This window comes from Oncorhynchus clarkii, chromosome 5, assembly GCF_045791955.1.
Source record: "Oncorhynchus clarkii lewisi isolate Uvic-CL-2024 chromosome 5, UVic_Ocla_1.0, whole genome shotgun sequence".
Taxonomy (NCBI): Eukaryota; Metazoa; Chordata; class Actinopteri; order Salmoniformes; family Salmonidae; genus Oncorhynchus; species Oncorhynchus clarkii.
In genome coordinates this window covers 14,891,361-14,907,199 of record NC_092151.1, presented here as the reverse complement: position 1 = coordinate 14,907,199, position 15,839 = coordinate 14,891,361, and the positions used below count along the sequence as shown (strand labels likewise).

The 15,839-nt window shown below is 43.2% G+C and overlaps 2 protein-coding genes across 4 annotated transcripts in view; one reads left to right on the top strand and one right to left on the bottom strand.

Moving 5' to 3' along the window:
• The window catches only part of LOC139408416 (Rap guanine nucleotide exchange factor (GEF) 1b), a 71,014-nt gene extending 64,864 nt beyond the window's left edge, over positions 1-6,150 (top strand). Inside the window, exons 14-25 of one of the 3 annotated variants that reach the window (XM_071152264.1) lie at positions 698-773; positions 1,138-1,222; positions 1,440-1,532; positions 1,998-2,112; positions 2,998-3,068; positions 3,197-3,281; positions 3,380-3,474; positions 3,663-3,741; positions 3,961-4,062; positions 4,221-4,318; positions 4,452-4,580; positions 4,952-6,150. In XM_071152264.1, the coding sequence (XP_071008365.1) occupies positions 698-773; positions 1,138-1,222; positions 1,440-1,532; positions 1,998-2,112; positions 2,998-3,068; positions 3,197-3,281; positions 3,380-3,474; positions 3,663-3,741; positions 3,961-4,062; positions 4,221-4,318; positions 4,452-4,580; positions 4,952-5,102 (1,179 nt within the window). In that variant the 3' untranslated portion in view covers positions 5,103-6,150. The remainder of the gene's footprint in view (positions 1-697; positions 774-1,137; positions 1,223-1,439; positions 1,533-1,997; positions 2,113-2,997; positions 3,069-3,196; positions 3,282-3,379; positions 3,475-3,662; positions 3,742-3,960; positions 4,063-4,220; positions 4,319-4,451; positions 4,581-4,951) is intronic. The other 2 variants (XM_071152265.1, XM_071152266.1) reach the window with 2 other exon arrangements.
• Positions 6,151-6,338: 188 nt separating this feature from the next.
• Positions 6,339-15,127, bottom strand: LOC139408417 (uridine-cytidine kinase 1). Its single transcript, XM_071152267.1, has 7 exons — positions 14,915-15,127; positions 13,856-14,015; positions 13,443-13,539; positions 10,856-10,998; positions 10,532-10,626; positions 10,286-10,334; positions 6,339-10,209 (listed from the first exon to the last, which is right to left on the bottom strand). Exons 1-7 carry the CDS (start codon positions 14,999-15,001, stop codon positions 10,010-10,012), a joined length of 831 nt encoding a protein of 276 aa, XP_071008368.1. The 5' UTR covers positions 15,002-15,127; the 3' UTR covers positions 6,339-10,009.
• Between the last annotated feature and the right edge of the window lie 712 nt (positions 15,128-15,839).

Here is a 15,839-nt window from a genome sequence, read left to right as displayed (position 1 = left end):
TTTCACTCACATTCCTTCTTTCTCTTAGTCTACTACTGACCTCTAGAGGAACTGCAGGGGATGTTTCTCCATTCAAATTCCCCTTCCTTTTTGGTGCAGTCTGACAGACGTGTGTGTGTGTGTGTGTGTGTGTGTGTGTGTGTGTGTGTGTGTGTGTGTGTGTGTGTGTGTGTGTGTGTGTGTGTGTGTGTGTGTGTGTGTGTGTGTGTGTGTGTGTGTGTGTGTGTGTGTGTGTGTCCATTCTGCAAGGTCAGAAAGAGAGAGAGAGGGAGGTCTGGTTAAGCAACAAAGGACAACTGTAGTATTGTTGGGGATCTGTCTGCTTGTGTGATCAGTGTATGTCCTGCGTATAGCAGCCCTCTCTCTCTCCCCCCTACTCTCTCATTCTCGCTCTCTCGTCAGTGGAGCTGGTGCAGGGCTTCGAGGGAGAGAGAGCATGGATAGAGAGGAGAGAGCTGCATTTTGGACTAGACTGCATTCCTGCCTTAATCCTCATAAAATCTCTCCCTAACCCTCTTTCTCTATCTCTCCATCTGCCTCGCTCCCCTCTCTCCCCTCTCCTTTCTCTATCTGCCTCATCCCTCTCTATCGATCTGCCTTGCCTCCCTCCTGTCTCTCTCTCTCTCTCTCTCGCTGCTCTCTTTTTCTCCATCTATTCATCTCTCCCTTCATCTCTCTCGTTCTCTCTTTCTCTCAGAATGACGATGGACCTGATGTGCGTGCTGGATCAGGGGATATTCTGTTAGTCCACGCCACAGAGACAGACCGCAAAGGTAGGTAGCATTTACCACCGTTCGACATCAGCCCCTATTAAAATGTGTGTTACTGTGGTTCTGGGTCAGTGGCACAGTGTGTGTGTGTGTCGTAGATGTCGTTCAAACCAGAGGGATCTGATCACGCTTTTTGTCTGTTAAATTGGTCTACAGTGAAATGTTAAGTTGTAGAATAGCTAAAGTATGTCTTGACCAGCTTATTTCTCTGAATATCAGAGGTTACCAGACGTGTCCCATCAATTCATGTCATCCATGTTCTCTAAAGTTGAGATGATCCATCGTTAGTTGTCAACCTCCGATGATTTGGGGTGGACTTTTAAAGGGGTGGACTAAAGGGGTGGTGTTCTCCTCTGCTCCCTTCCAGATCTAGTGTTGTACTGTGAGGTCTTCCTGACCACATACAGGACCTTCATCAGCCCAGAGGACCTCATTAAGAAGCTCCACTACAGATATCCTTTTTTGGTCGCCACCAGCTAGAATATTGTGTGTTGGAATACTAACAACTGAATGGATTTGGCTTGTGGTGATGAGATAAATACAGAAAAGGTGTGTAGGTAAACGGGATTGTGTCCCTACTATGTTGACACCTAAAGTGACTTCTGTGAATGTGGGACGTAATACTTGAGAGTGCAGGTCATTTCAGTGTTCTCCTTGACCATGGACCACATACACCAGGTTCTGTCACAGTCCAGACACGTTTAAGAAGCGGGTCAGCAAGAACACCTTCTTTGTGCTCGTTAGACTGGTGGACGAACTGTGGTGAGTATGGATGGACATATTCTATAGAATCTATACAGTACCTTACTCAGACTCTCAGTACAGCCACATATTATATACAGTACCTTACTCAGACTGTCAGTACAGCCACATATTATATACAGTACCTTACTCAGACTGTCAGTACAGCCACATATTATATACAGTACCTTACTCAGACTGTCAGTACAGCCACATATTATATACAGTACCTTACTCAGACTGTCAGTACAGCCACATATTATATACAGTACCTTACTCAGACTGTCAGTACAGCCACAGAAGTGTCTTTTCACTGTTTAAGCTCCAATCCTTCTAGGCAGTAGATAGCCCTGGGGATCCAACAGAATAGAAATGACTTCCAAAGAGTGTGTTGGAAGCAGACAACCCTCAATGTTAACTTACCTTTCAGTGTTAAGTGAATGAACTTCTCCTCCCTTTAATGTTCTCCCCTCCCCTTTCCATCAGTCTGGTGGAGTTAACAGAGGACATCCTGAAGCAGCTGATGGACCTGGTGTTCAGGCTGGTGTGTAACGGCGAGCTGAGCCTGGCCCGCGTGCTCCGCAAGAACATCCTGGACAAGGTCTGTCCAACACCACTACCTTCCCCTCAATACCTTCACCTCCCTCAACACCTTCACCTAAACACTCTTAGCAGTTGATGTTATTCTTTAATAACACAGACCACAATGCAAATCAGAGGGAGGAAAATAGGTTTATTCGAAGAGGATAATGTTATGCTGAGAGGTAGGTAGTCATTCCTTCCCTGTCCTCAGTGATTCTCTCCACAGAACAAAGGGACAGGATGTACTTTATAGCCCAGCCCTAGCCTGTGATTGACCAATTAGAATTCCTTGCAATACAACTGGGCCGATGGACAAATAACAAGTGTCCTATTTCAGGTTGGACCAATGAGAACGTGCCACACGTAGCTATGAGTTCAGGACTGACATTCCTAACAGGCGTTGACCTGAAAACCAACTATTTCCATTGATAATTCCCTATTGACGTCAGTACCCTATTGACGTCAGTACCCTATTGACGTCAGTCCCCCTCAACAGTTTCACCTCAACACCTTCACCTACCTCAACAGCTTCACCTCAACACCTTCACCTCAACACCTATCCCCTTCAACACCTTCACCTACCTCAACAGCTTCACCTCAACACCTTCACCTCAACACCTATCCCCTTCAACACCTTCACCTACCTCAACAGCTTCACCTCAACACCTTCACCTCAACACCTATCCCCTTCAACACCTTCACCTACCTCAACACCTTCACCTCAACACCTATCCCCTTCAACACCTTCACATTGTGTTGCACTTAATACAAGTGCTGTGGTGTATAGATCTATTGTTAATGTCAATTAGACTATTCAGGAAACGCTCTCATTCTGCAGTAGCTTGTGATTGGGAGGCATTTTGAATGGTATGTCTGTAAATGAATTGTTGTTATTGTTTTGAAGGTGGAGCAGAAGAAGCTGCTGCGCTGCACCAACTCCCTCAAGCCGCTGGCCGCCCGGGGCGTGTCCGCCAGGTAGGCGTCAACAAGGGGTTAAGGGTCAGGAGACAATGGGAGGGGCTATGACAACCTCTTCTTGCATTTGTTTGTTCCCATCCATGTTTACTTTCTGTCATTAAGTGGTTTTGTGTGTGTGACCACAGGCCCGGAACGCTGCATGACTTCCGCAGCCATGAAATCGCAGATCAGCTCACGCTTCTGGATGCAGAACTTTTCTACAACATCGAGGTACCAGAGAGCCCTTTACTGTCCTTGTTTTGCTTCCAATTCTGATTGTGCTACAGTGATCTAACCCTATATCTCTCCCTCTTCCTCTGTCTGCTCAGATTCCTGAGGTGTTGCTTTGGGCCAAGGAACAGAACGAGGAAAAGAGTCCCAATCTGACTCAGTTCACAGAGCACTTTAATAATATGAGCTACTGGTGAGAGCTGGACCTGAGCCTATACTTACAGGCTGTCTATGCATTACATAACTCCCACCAGATAGACCTAATCACTCCTAAGCCACCTAGCTTTGCAATGGCTGTTCAACACCTCAAAATGGCAAAAGAAATGACACACACTGTCTCACTTTCTCTCTCACAGAACACTGTTTGTGTTTGTCCTCTAGGGTGCGCTCTCTAATCATTCAGCAGGAGAAAGGCCAGGACAGAGAGAAGCTGCTCCTCAAGTTCATTAAGATCATGAAGGTGACCAACCTCAACATTCATACAACCACAGCTCTTCCTGTTAACTAAATATATATATTTATTTTTAACCTTTATTTAACTAGGCAAGTCAGTTAAGAACAAATTCTTATTTACAATGACGGCCTACCCCGACCAAACCCTAATATAACTTACTATACCTAGTTAATGACTAACTCTCTGGACAACTGTTCTTATCCTATTTCTCCTCTTCTTATGTAGCACTTAAGAAAGTTGAACAATTTCAACTCGTACTTGGCAATACTGTCTGCCCTGGACTCAGCCCCCATCCGCAGACTGGAGTGGCAGAAACAGACATCAGAGGTGATTCAAACAGTAGTGTATTAAGTCTAACATACAGGAATGTGATATGGGTATAGTAGATATCCACACTCAAATGTATTGTATTTGTATTTCTATGGCATCTCTTTTTAATATACTATGGGTATAACACATTGTGACACACTGTTGGTCTCTCCCAGGGATTGGAGGAATACTGCACTTTGATTGACAGCTCGTCGTCTTTCCGAGTGTACCGGGCAGCTCTGGCCGACGTGGAGCCTCCATGCATCCCATACCTGTAAGTCTGTGTATATGTACACCTGAGCTGGGTGATTTTTCATCACATTGGGTTTTAGTCTACTCTTCATAGGACTGTCTGTCTTTATCTCTATATCTCTCCTCTCTAAACTCATCCTCCTCTCTTCTCCCAGCGGTCTAATCCTGCAGGACCTGACCTTCGTCCACCTGGGGAACCCTGATCTCATCGATGGGAAGGTCAACTTCTCTAAGCGCTGGCAGCAGTTCAACATCCTGGACAGCATGAGGCGCTTCCAGCAAGTGTGAGTAGAAAGGTCATCCCAGGAGAAAAGCATCCACAAATCTCCAAACAGATAAATATGGTCTATTTCAGGGATGGGCAATTGGCAGTGGCCCCCCCCTTTTGTAGGCTTGCTGAGCCACTGTGTTTCCTTTTTTGTGGCTTTTTTGTGGCACCCATCAGTTGCCTTCCTTGGTCTATTTCATGTCAATCAATAAGACTACAATAGTCATCCCACGTGAGGTAAGCAGTGAACCAAATCTTATATCAAAACCTTCATATTAACCCCAATACAACAGAAGGTGGACCATTTCCAGCGTTCATATTTATATCGCTTATCCATCAGCATCTAGTTGATCAACTTGTTATGTCTGTCTTTCCGACCCACCCCAGGCATTATGAGCTGAAGCGCAACGACGACATTGTGTGCTTCTTCAACGACTTCAGCGACCACCTGGCCGAGGAGGCGCTGTGGGAGCTCTCACTGAAGATCAAGCCTCGTAACATCACCCGGAGGCGGACAGAGCGCGAAGAGAAGACCTAGGGGGTGTAGGGGTACGGCGTGGTGCCCAAACCCGGGACCAGGTCCCGCCAAGGGACCTCCACTGTGTTACAGACACTAACTCCACTTTACTATGGACAGACATTCAGACAGGCAGACGGACGGGATAGATGGATGGATGGATGGACACAATCAGTTGGACCTAACTAACTTGGGAAGAGTGACTGACTAGGGCCGGACCAGAGCACATACAGTAGGTTGGAGGAAAAGACTGGTTTAAAATAACTCTGCACTGCTCTGCTACACTGGGATATTATGGGGGTTTTATGATTGACACTGCTGTTGGCAGGGGAGAAACTCCTAGCCAATGGGAGGAGAGAGGAGAAAGACTTGTATAAGAGGATGTGGAGATACCGCTCCCCGTCCTCTCCCATTTTAGTGTGTAAGTGTGAGGTGAAAGCTCCTCTACACCCTGATACCAACACCCTATTCCCTTCTCTTCCTCCCTAAATAGTGTGCCACCATTGGGTCAGCCCCTACTGCCCCCCTCCCCTGACTTAACTTCCCTCCAACATTGAAGGAAGATCAAGTTCCTTGTATCCATGGAATCCTCAGTATTCTGGACTGCAGTCTAGGAAATGGGAATCTGAGGGTTAGTAGAGGTGGACTGGACTTGTAGCAAGAGTGTATTTGGGATATTGTGTATTATTGTTATTATTATTAATCATGTATGGTTGTGATGTATTATTATACAGTGCACCTTTTGTTCTTAAAAAGGATGTTTATTATGCTATTAAGAGAAGCGCTCAGCTTCTACCCAAGTGCCATAATAATGTGCACTCTAAAAAGCAACGCAACAAACGCAACAAAAAAAAGACCCAAAAAGAGAATGACTAAAGATGCTGTGATCTATGTATGTCATATTGTCAATCATTGTGTGCCATGTTTGAGTGAGAGAACTGCCAGTAGTGTGTGTGTGTGATCTGTGTTTGTCTGTCCATTGTGTGCTGTAGTTCTTCATTCTGATTCCTTTGGAATAATCCTGTCATCCTCATCACACTATGCAATAAAACTGCTCAGTTTCTATGCATCACTGTGTATCACCATCTTAAGAGGTTTGACAGACTATGCTGCTTATATGATCCTTATGGGAAAAATCCCAACAAGATAGGCGCTCTTAACTTTGACTTTTGCATTGATATCAATGGAAGTCTTGTTGCGCTTGCAAGTTACGATTCAGCCCCAACTGGTCATTCTGGTTAGACAACCACAAGCCACTGATAGTGAAGGTAATATATTTAATATTTCTTAAATATCATGGTCATTGGAAAATGCTTTACAAAATAAAGGCAAGTTAAGGCATGAATTTACCTTGGCATTGAGGAATGATCCAACAAATATACAGTTCATGAAGCAAAGTCTAAAGAATACTTAAAATGTGATACATATTGTATGAAATCCTTCATTTGTCTAATATTATGTATCAAGCATCTTGATACATGTTGCATTTATATATTTGTTCAGTATGAAACAAAGACAGTGAATCATGGTAGTACATGAAGTCTACTGCATTACTAGTTGTTGGCTGTGAAAGCCCAACAGGTAAAACATTATGTGCAAAGCCAAAATCAAAACAGACATTAACTTGAAACTAACATTATAAGGACAGCTTTCCTTCCTTCATCTCACCCTCACTCCTATTTCAGCCACAGAGGTAGTCAAGCCACCGCAGGGTAAAATGTCACATAGAAGACCAGAGTGATTAAAAAGTGGAAGAGTTGTATTGTGTACCTGTGGTTGCTCTGTTTCAATGGTATCTATTTCAGTAATATACTAATGAATCATTACTGATGTGTCAGACTCATTTTCCTCCAGACTTCCCTATCTGACTGGATGCTCTGCAGTCTGCAGGTGACAAGGGTGAGTTAAGGGCAGGCTAGTCTCCCCATCTCTCTCCCAGACCATGTCAGTAAAAGCATCAATGCTCAAATCCAACACACTATATATATATATATATATTCACACATAATACATATTCACACACATACATAAATATACACACAGTGCCTTCAGAAAGTATTCACACCCCTTGACTTTTTCCACATTTTGTTAAAGCACGTGTCAAACTCATTCCACGGAGGGCTGAGTGTCTGCGGGGTTTTGCTCCTCCCTTGTACTTGATTGATGAAAGAAGATCACAGATTAGTAAGGAACTCCCCTCACCTGGTTGTCTTAACTGAAAGGAGAAACAAAAAAACAGCAGACACTAGGTCCTCCATGGAATGAGTTTGACACCCCTATGTTACAGCCTAAATTTAAAATTGTCACTGGCCTACACACAATAGAATACCCCATAATGTCAAAGGTATGTCACCTGTTCAATCCAAGTATTCATCCCTTTTGTTATGGAACCCTAAATAGGTTCAGGAGTAAAAATGTACTTAAGTCACATATGTTGCATGGATTCACTGTGTGCAATAAGTGTCTAGCATGATTTTTTTAATGACTACCTCTCTGTACCCCACACATACAATTACCACAGACCAAGGATGTTTTCCAATGCCTTGCAAAGGAGGGCACCTATTGGTAGATGGGTAAATATTTTAAATGCAGACATGAAATATCATTTTGAGCATGGTGAAGTTATTAATTACACTGGATGGTGTACCAATACACAGTCACCACAAAGATACAGGCGTCGTTCCTAACTAAGTAGGCAGAGAGGAAGGAAACCGCTCAGGGATTTCACCCGGTTAGTATTGTGAAGTAACTAATGTTGATCCATCCTCAGTTCTGCTTTCACAGCCATTGGCTGGTGACTTTAAAACAGGAAAGTAAAACTGCGGCAAACAAATGAACTTGGTCTTGAATACAAAACATCATGTTTGGGGTAAATCCAACACAGCACATCACTCGGTACCACTATTCATACACAAAACAAACGCAACATGTAAAGTGTTGGTCCCATGTTTCATGAGCTGAAATAAAAGATCTCAATGTGGTGCACAAATTTGTTTAAATCACTTTTAGTAAACATTTCTCCTTTGCCAAGATAATCCATCCACCTGTCAAGAAGCTGATTTAATGGCATGATCATTACACAGGTGCACCTTGTGCTGGGGATAATAAAAGGCCACTCTAAAATGTGGTTTGGTCACAAAACAATTCCACAGATGTCTCAAGTTGAGGGAGAGTGCAATTGGCATGTTGACTGCAGGAATGTCCAACTGAGCTGTTGCCAGAGAATTTAATGTTCATACTTCTACCATAAGAGTGGTTTCCTGACGTCAGCATTGTGAACAGAGTGCCCCATGGTGGCAGTGGGGTTATCGAATGGGCAGGCATAACCTACAGACAAACACAATTGCATTTTATCGATGGCAATTTGAATGCAGAGATACCGTGATGAGATCCTAAGGCCCGTTGTCATGCCATTCATCCGCCACCATCACATTTCAGCATGATAATGCATAGCCCTATGTCGCAAGGATCTGTACATAATTCCTGGAAGCTGAAAATGTCCCAGTTCTTACATGTCACCCATTGAGCATGTTTCAGATGCTCTGGATCGAAGTGTACGACAACGTGTTCCTGCCCCCACCAATATCCAGCAACTTCGCACAGCCATTGAGGAGTGGCACAAAATTCCATAGGCCACAATCAATAGCCAACTCTATTCAAAGGAGATGTGTCACGCTGCATGAGGCAAATGGTCACACCTGACACTGACTGGTTTTCTGATCTACACCGCTACTTTTTTTTTTAAGGTATCTATGACCAACAGATGCATATCTGTATTCCCAGTTGTGAAATCCATAGATGAGGGCCTAATGAATTTATTTCAAGTGACTGATTTCCTTATACGAACTGTAAATCCGTCATCTTTAAAATTGTTGCAAGTTACATTTATTTTTGTTCAGTATATTTTCAAGCATATTGTGGCTGAATTATGTTATGGGTATGCTCGTCATTGGCAAGGACTAGGGATTTTTTTTAGGACAAAATAGAAACTGAATAGAGCTAAGCACAGACAAAATCCTAGAGGAAAACCTGTTTTAGTCTGCTTTCCAACAGATACTGGGAGAAAAATTTGCCTTTCAGCAGGACAATAACTTTAAACAAGGCTAAATATTCACTAGAGTTGCTTACCAAAATGATATTGAATGTTCCTGAGTAGCCTAGTTACATTTGACTTAAATTGCTTAAATCTATGGCAAGACTTAAATTAATACTTATGTAAATGAGATTTCTGTATTTCATTTTCAATACACTTGTAAAAATGTCTAAACATGTTTTCACTTTGTCCTTTTGGGGTGTTGTGTGTAGAATTGAATACATTTTGAATTCAGGCTAACAACATATGTGGAATAAATCAAGAGGTGTGAATACTTTCTGTTTATACACTGAGTGTACAAAACATTAGGAACACCTGCTCTTTAAATGACACTGACCAGGTGAATACTATGATCCATTATTGATGTCACTTGTTAAATCCACTTCAAATCAGGGTAGATGAAGGGGAGAAGACAGGTTAAAGAAGGATTTAAGCCTTGAGGCAGATTGTGTTTGTGTGCCATTCAGAGGGTGAATGGGCAAAACAAAATATTTAAGTGCCTCTGAACGGGGTATGGTAGTAGGTGCCGGCCTCACTGGTTTAAGTGTGTCAAGAACTGCCACGCTGCTGGGTTTTTCAAGCTCAACAGTTCCCCGTGTGTGTCAAGAATGGTCCACCACCCAAAGGACATCCAGCCAACTTGGCACAACTGTGGGAAGCATTGGAGTCAACATGGGCCAGCATCCCTGTGGAATGCTTACAACACCTTGTAGAGTCCATGCTCCAACGAATTGAGGCTGTTCTGATGGCAAAAGGGGGTGCAACTCAATATTAGGAAAGTGTATATAGAAGTAGACTGTCAGTCAGAGTAAACACACACACAGAGATGGCTGCCTCAGTGGGGGCGACTGCTCGGCTCCAGTAGGACCCTCTTCCCTAGGGGAAGGTTGGATGTGGCGTTGTCCAGGTCCCCCTGCTCCGAGAAGGCCCGCTTGAAGCCACGGCTGTGCCCGTTCACCACCCCTCCATGCTGCCACTTACAGAGGTCCCCATTCAGGATGTCTTGGATGTGCTGCACGATGAGGTTGATGGCCACTGAGAATGAGAGGAAGATTAATAAGAGCGAGGGATATGGAGAGAGTCTATAGGCTTCATCAGTGCTACAACTTACCCATGTTGTCAACTCCTCTAGGAATAATTACATCTGCATATTTCTTGGTCTGGGGAAAAATAACCCAATGTAAATTTGGTAGCTAATGCTTTCAAAAGACTGCAATTAGAACAGAATATACATTTTTCACAAATTAGTCACGATGTTAAATGTGTCATATTTTAAGTGTCCAGAATTAGCCCTATTAATAAAGAATGAAAGTGTCCATTGTCTTATCATTGGTGTGTGGCTCTGCTGGACATTTACAGGTAAACAGAACTCCTCGAAGGCTGGCTTGACAAACGTAGTGTACTGGTTAAGGATCTGCTCCAGGTCTCTGTCCCTCTTCATGTCCCGCAGAACTGCAGGTCAAAATCACAACCAGGTCAGGACCAAGACAACAACCACAACCAGGTCAGGACCAAGACAACAACCACAACCAGGTCAGGACCAAGACAACAACCACAACCAGGTCAGGATCAAGACAAATGTGGCAATTCAGTATATACATCAAATATGCTAGAGAAAAATGTGTGTATGCATAGTTGGTGCATCCCCTTGTTAAGAGTTAGTTGTGTTGGTCAGTAGTACCTCTGTGGGAAAGCCTGACATCAGAGTCAGTGTCCACAAAGAGCTTCATGTGAAACATGTCCCTCACTTCCTGAGAGTAGAATACCAGAATGCCCTCAAACAGAACCACATCAGCCGGGTACACCATGATCCTGTCCTGCAGCCTGGAACACACACATTAAGCACCAAATGTATAGTACACAGAGGTATTCTATAGACAGACTAATTTTCACCTGAATGCATGATTGGCATGTGTTAGTTCATCTGCAAATGCAATGACATGTTTAAGGCTGCACACATCAGTTAGTTCACAGCCTTGAGCCAAATAAGCCAGAGTAGTAGGGTGCTCTTCCCCAGCGAAAACTATAGTGAAGCTTAAGAAATACAAAGAGGCCTCCCGAGTGGCGCTAGAGGCATCACTAGACCCAGGTTCCATCCTGGACTGTATCACAACCTGTACGTGATCAGGAGTCCCATAGGGTGAGCTCAATTGGCCCAGCGTCCTCTGGGTTAGGGGAGGGGTTTGCCGGGGGAGCTTTATTTAACTCATCGCGCTCTAGCGTCTCCTTGTGGCGGGCCGGGCGCCTGCGGGATGACCTCGGTAGTCAGGTGAACGGTGTTTCCGGTTTAAGCGGGGGGGGGTGTTAAGAAACGCGGTTTGGCGGGCCATGTTTCGGAGCCCATTGGAGAGTAACAGCGATGAGACAAGATTGAAATTGATTAGAAAAGGAGGAAAAAAAGACTTATAAAAGAAATACAAATAGCTTGAGTCTAGTCTGGGCAGTGCGTAAAGTGGGGCTGACCCCATTTAGTCGACTTGTTGGTTGATTGGCTGTATTTTTTTTGTAGAGCAGTGGCAAATATGTAAAACAAATGTATGGCACACGACACCGGTCTGATACACGCCTGTCTCAGTGGACTAATCCATGGCACACGACACCTGTCTGATACACGCCTGTCTCAGTGGACTAATCCATGGCACACGACACCTGTCTGATACACGCCTGTCTCAGTGGACTAATCCATGGCACACGACACCTGTCTGATACACGCCTGTCTCAGTGGACTAATCCATGGCACACGACACCTGTCTGATACACGCCTGTCTCAGTGGACTAATCCATGGCACACGACACCTGTCTGATACACGCCTGTCTCAGTGGACTAATCCATGGCACACGACACCTGTCTGATACACGCCTGTCTCAGTGGACTAATCCATGGCACACGACACCTGTCTGATACAAGCCTGTCTCAGTGGACTAATCCATTGGAGACCACAGGGATGACACACCAGTATCACCAGTAGTACATTTACCGTTAAATCCCATAATTTTGAATTGTTTGTTTTCGGTAGTTTCTGTGAAAGCTGTTTTTATGTTAATGCATTCAATATATTATTATTACAGTGTTAGCGTTGTCATTGTAGGAGTGGACACATTGTTTGCACAACCTAGGTTTATTTCTGAGTTGTCAATAAATGTATTGTCTTTTGTTTGGAGTGCTCATGTCAATCTTGAGTGCACCTGGTAACTCATAGAAGTAGGCCTAGGCTACCTGGCCTGCACGCAAATGTAGACCTATAAATGTGCGTATTTAGGGATCAGATACTATTTCTGATTGTCTTAACTCACCATCACTGTGGAGCTTCTCATAGTAATTTTTTCTTCAACTCAAACAGAATGTAAATTAATTCTGTTTTTACATCCATTGAGAACCACTCGGCATGAAAGGCAAAAGAAAATGTAATCCTCTGATCGGTGGCAACGTCACAATATAGGCCTGCCTGATTATTTCTTATCCCCTGCGCAAAATAGCCTACAGCCTACATATAGTTTACTTTATTCAAACAGACACACCCTATCTAGGGAAAAATACACTTTTCAAAATATCGACCAATTGATTGGTCGAAAGAACAGACTCTCGGTCGACCAAGATTTGTTTTACTCGGGAACTGCAACTAGTGTGCAGCGTGTCAGAAAACATGTAAGAGATTGCAGCAGACAACTCAGAGACACTCTGTAGCAGGAGTGTATTCATTAGATTCCATTGCAAAACATTTGGTATTTTGCCAAACATTTTGCAACGGTAACCGTTTACTTTAGGGACCAAACGGAAGTACACAGACTAAACAAAAAGGGGAAAGACCTATATGAATTAAATTGTTTTCACTGCACAAAGTTTTCCATTTGGAGTAAACGCTATTCATTAGTCTGATTTCATTGGATTAGTCCATATATAAAAATGTATAGCACACGACACCTGTCTGATACACGCCTGTCTCAGTGGACTAATCCATTGGAGACCACAGGGATGGCACACCAGTATCACCAGTAGTACATTTACTGTTAATTCCCATAATTTCGAATTACAAATGTTTGTTTTCAGTAGTTTCTGTTAAAGCTGTTTTTATGTTATGTTTATGTTTTTATATTAAAACGTTTTTCATTGGATTAGTCCATTGCAATCAGACTAATAAATACACCTAGTTATTTTGGTTTTTCTTTTCAGTCATCTATGTGGGCATTTTTTATCCCGTCTGTCTGAATTCAAGAATGGGATTTCTAACTCTGTTACACTGGGTCTGGATGGAATGTTTCCTTCTCACCTGGAATGCGTGACAAAGTCATACGTCGGCACCTCCACCACACTCCCCTCCACAATATCCTTCAGGGTTTGGTACATCAACTCGTTGTCAAAAGCGTCTGTAATAAACATTTCAAGGTTATTAACTCAATTACACTGTTCGGCCAGAACATTAGCCATTTATAATTCTAGCTAAGATTAATTAAACACCATGATGAACTAAATCCACGTTATCTAAGTGATAAGTGACTGATGGAGAGTTTATGTTATTACAACGATCATACTTATATTATTACAATATTCATACAGGCCTGTAGTACATTTTACATTTAAGTTTTAGTCATTTAGCAGACGCGCTTATCAAGAACGACTTACAGGAGCAATTCAGGGATTCGAACCAGCGACCTTAACAGCTAAGCTACCTGCCACCCCTACCTGGGTGGTCAAAGTTGTACTGGCCCTTGAGTGCCTTGGCCTTCTGGTCAAGTGTCAAGACTCTGTAGAAACTGTCTTGGCTGACGATAGCAACTTTCCTCTGATGATGGTCCACCTTGTTCTGGCCCAGTAACTCCATGATTTTGGCACATACGGTAGACTAAAAAACAGACAGGTTTATTATTTCCTAGATTATCACAATTTACCTAAAAATCTATCACGTAGAAAGGGGTTGTGTATTTCAAGTTGTGAGTTGAGTAAAGTTCCCATGAATTGTGTGTAATATGCCATGTGAAAGACCTGTTACATGCAGTTGGCACATTTCAAAATAATCTCAGACAGAAAACAAGACACTAGTTGAATTGGTGGCAAGAGACATCCTGACACCCCCATCTCACATCACATCAAGAGTTATCCTATTCCTGCATGACAACCAAGCTAAGAGGGCGCAATCATTCTAACTAGTTAGCTGCATACCATTAGCTAGCTAACATCTTATTGCCTTAAATTAATGAAAAGACGTTTGTGAATTATTAGGCCAAAGAAAAAAATATATACAAATTGTTAACACTTTGGTAAAGGGGCGTGTCTGCTCTCAGTTCGCGGGGAAACGAAAGCTAACGTTTGCGACTGTAATGTTACTGATTGTTGACACGACCTAACGTTAGGCGTTTGATGGTCAATTTGTTATCTGCAATGGCCGTGCAGCATTTACGGTGATATGGCCTCTACAGAAGTCAAGGCATTCATTATTCTTGCGCTTCGCGGAGCAGAGCTGATGTGAAGAAGTTAAAGTGAGTTTGTGTTTACACAGGACCTTCCGCCCTCAATAATGTCAACGCGGAGCAATACTACTCCCTCAGCATTATTACAACATTTGAGAGACGCAAAGCGATGCGGTACAGAGCTCAATTTGGCCTCTACGTGCCTCCAGAGGCTCCGCGATGGCGTCACACCATCAATTCGGCGCCCCCGAACACATTTTTGGATCAAGCATAAACTGGCTCTTACTAACCCATACAGCTAGATACGGTACACTAGTTATTATTAGTTACCTACCTTGCCACTGGCAGTTCCTCCGCTAACACCAATCAGAAACGGACGGTGTCTTGGACGCTCCATCTCGAATGGTCTGATAGCAGTCATATCGGGCCAATTTGTCGATTAACAGCAGGCTTATCGTCGCTTGTTTAGAAAGCTTCCTTGTTCTTGAAAGTTCTATGGCATCCCACCAATTGGTGTATTGCTGTACGGGGACTTCTTCTTTGATATGGCGGTCAGCAAAAACAAATTATATTGGTGCAGGCCGCCACCTACTGTTTTGGCTGTATGTCTGGCCAAACAATTAACAAAATAAAACTGAACAAAAACAAAACTCGATGTACTCCTTTATTCGATTCAACTGCCAACGCCCATCCCTACAGGCACTGGGGCCAGAGAAAAAAGAGCATCTTCGGACAGTATTCTTTGCACTGAGCAGTGTAGACCTTGAAACCCCAAAACCTTTCATCCGCAGATACTATTATGTCCAGTTTCTTAGTTTGTTTGTGCATTACAATTAATCACATGCCCGATAAACACCATATAATCCACCTTCTTCACAATCAGCCTATCAGTTTCCCTCGACTGTTGAACAATACTGAATCTCCCCAGTCCACCTGCTTTACAAAACAATAATCTGTTCACGTTCAAATGTGCGAGAACATGGACATCACTTCCTTCAGAAAAATAATGTTTGTAAAAACATCAAAATTAGGATACTTATTTTGAAACTCATTAAATAAGTGTGTAAAAAATCTGTAATGTTGCAATTATACATTCAATTGGCCACCATGTCGTTTTGGTAATAATGCTCTATTGCATAGGCCTACTGGTTCTCAGAAGCATGCAGGAGAGGACTACAATGATTGCGTATAAAAGAAAGTGGTCTTTTCGGGCCCAAATACACACAGGAGACCCCTCAGGAAATACAAACAATTATATA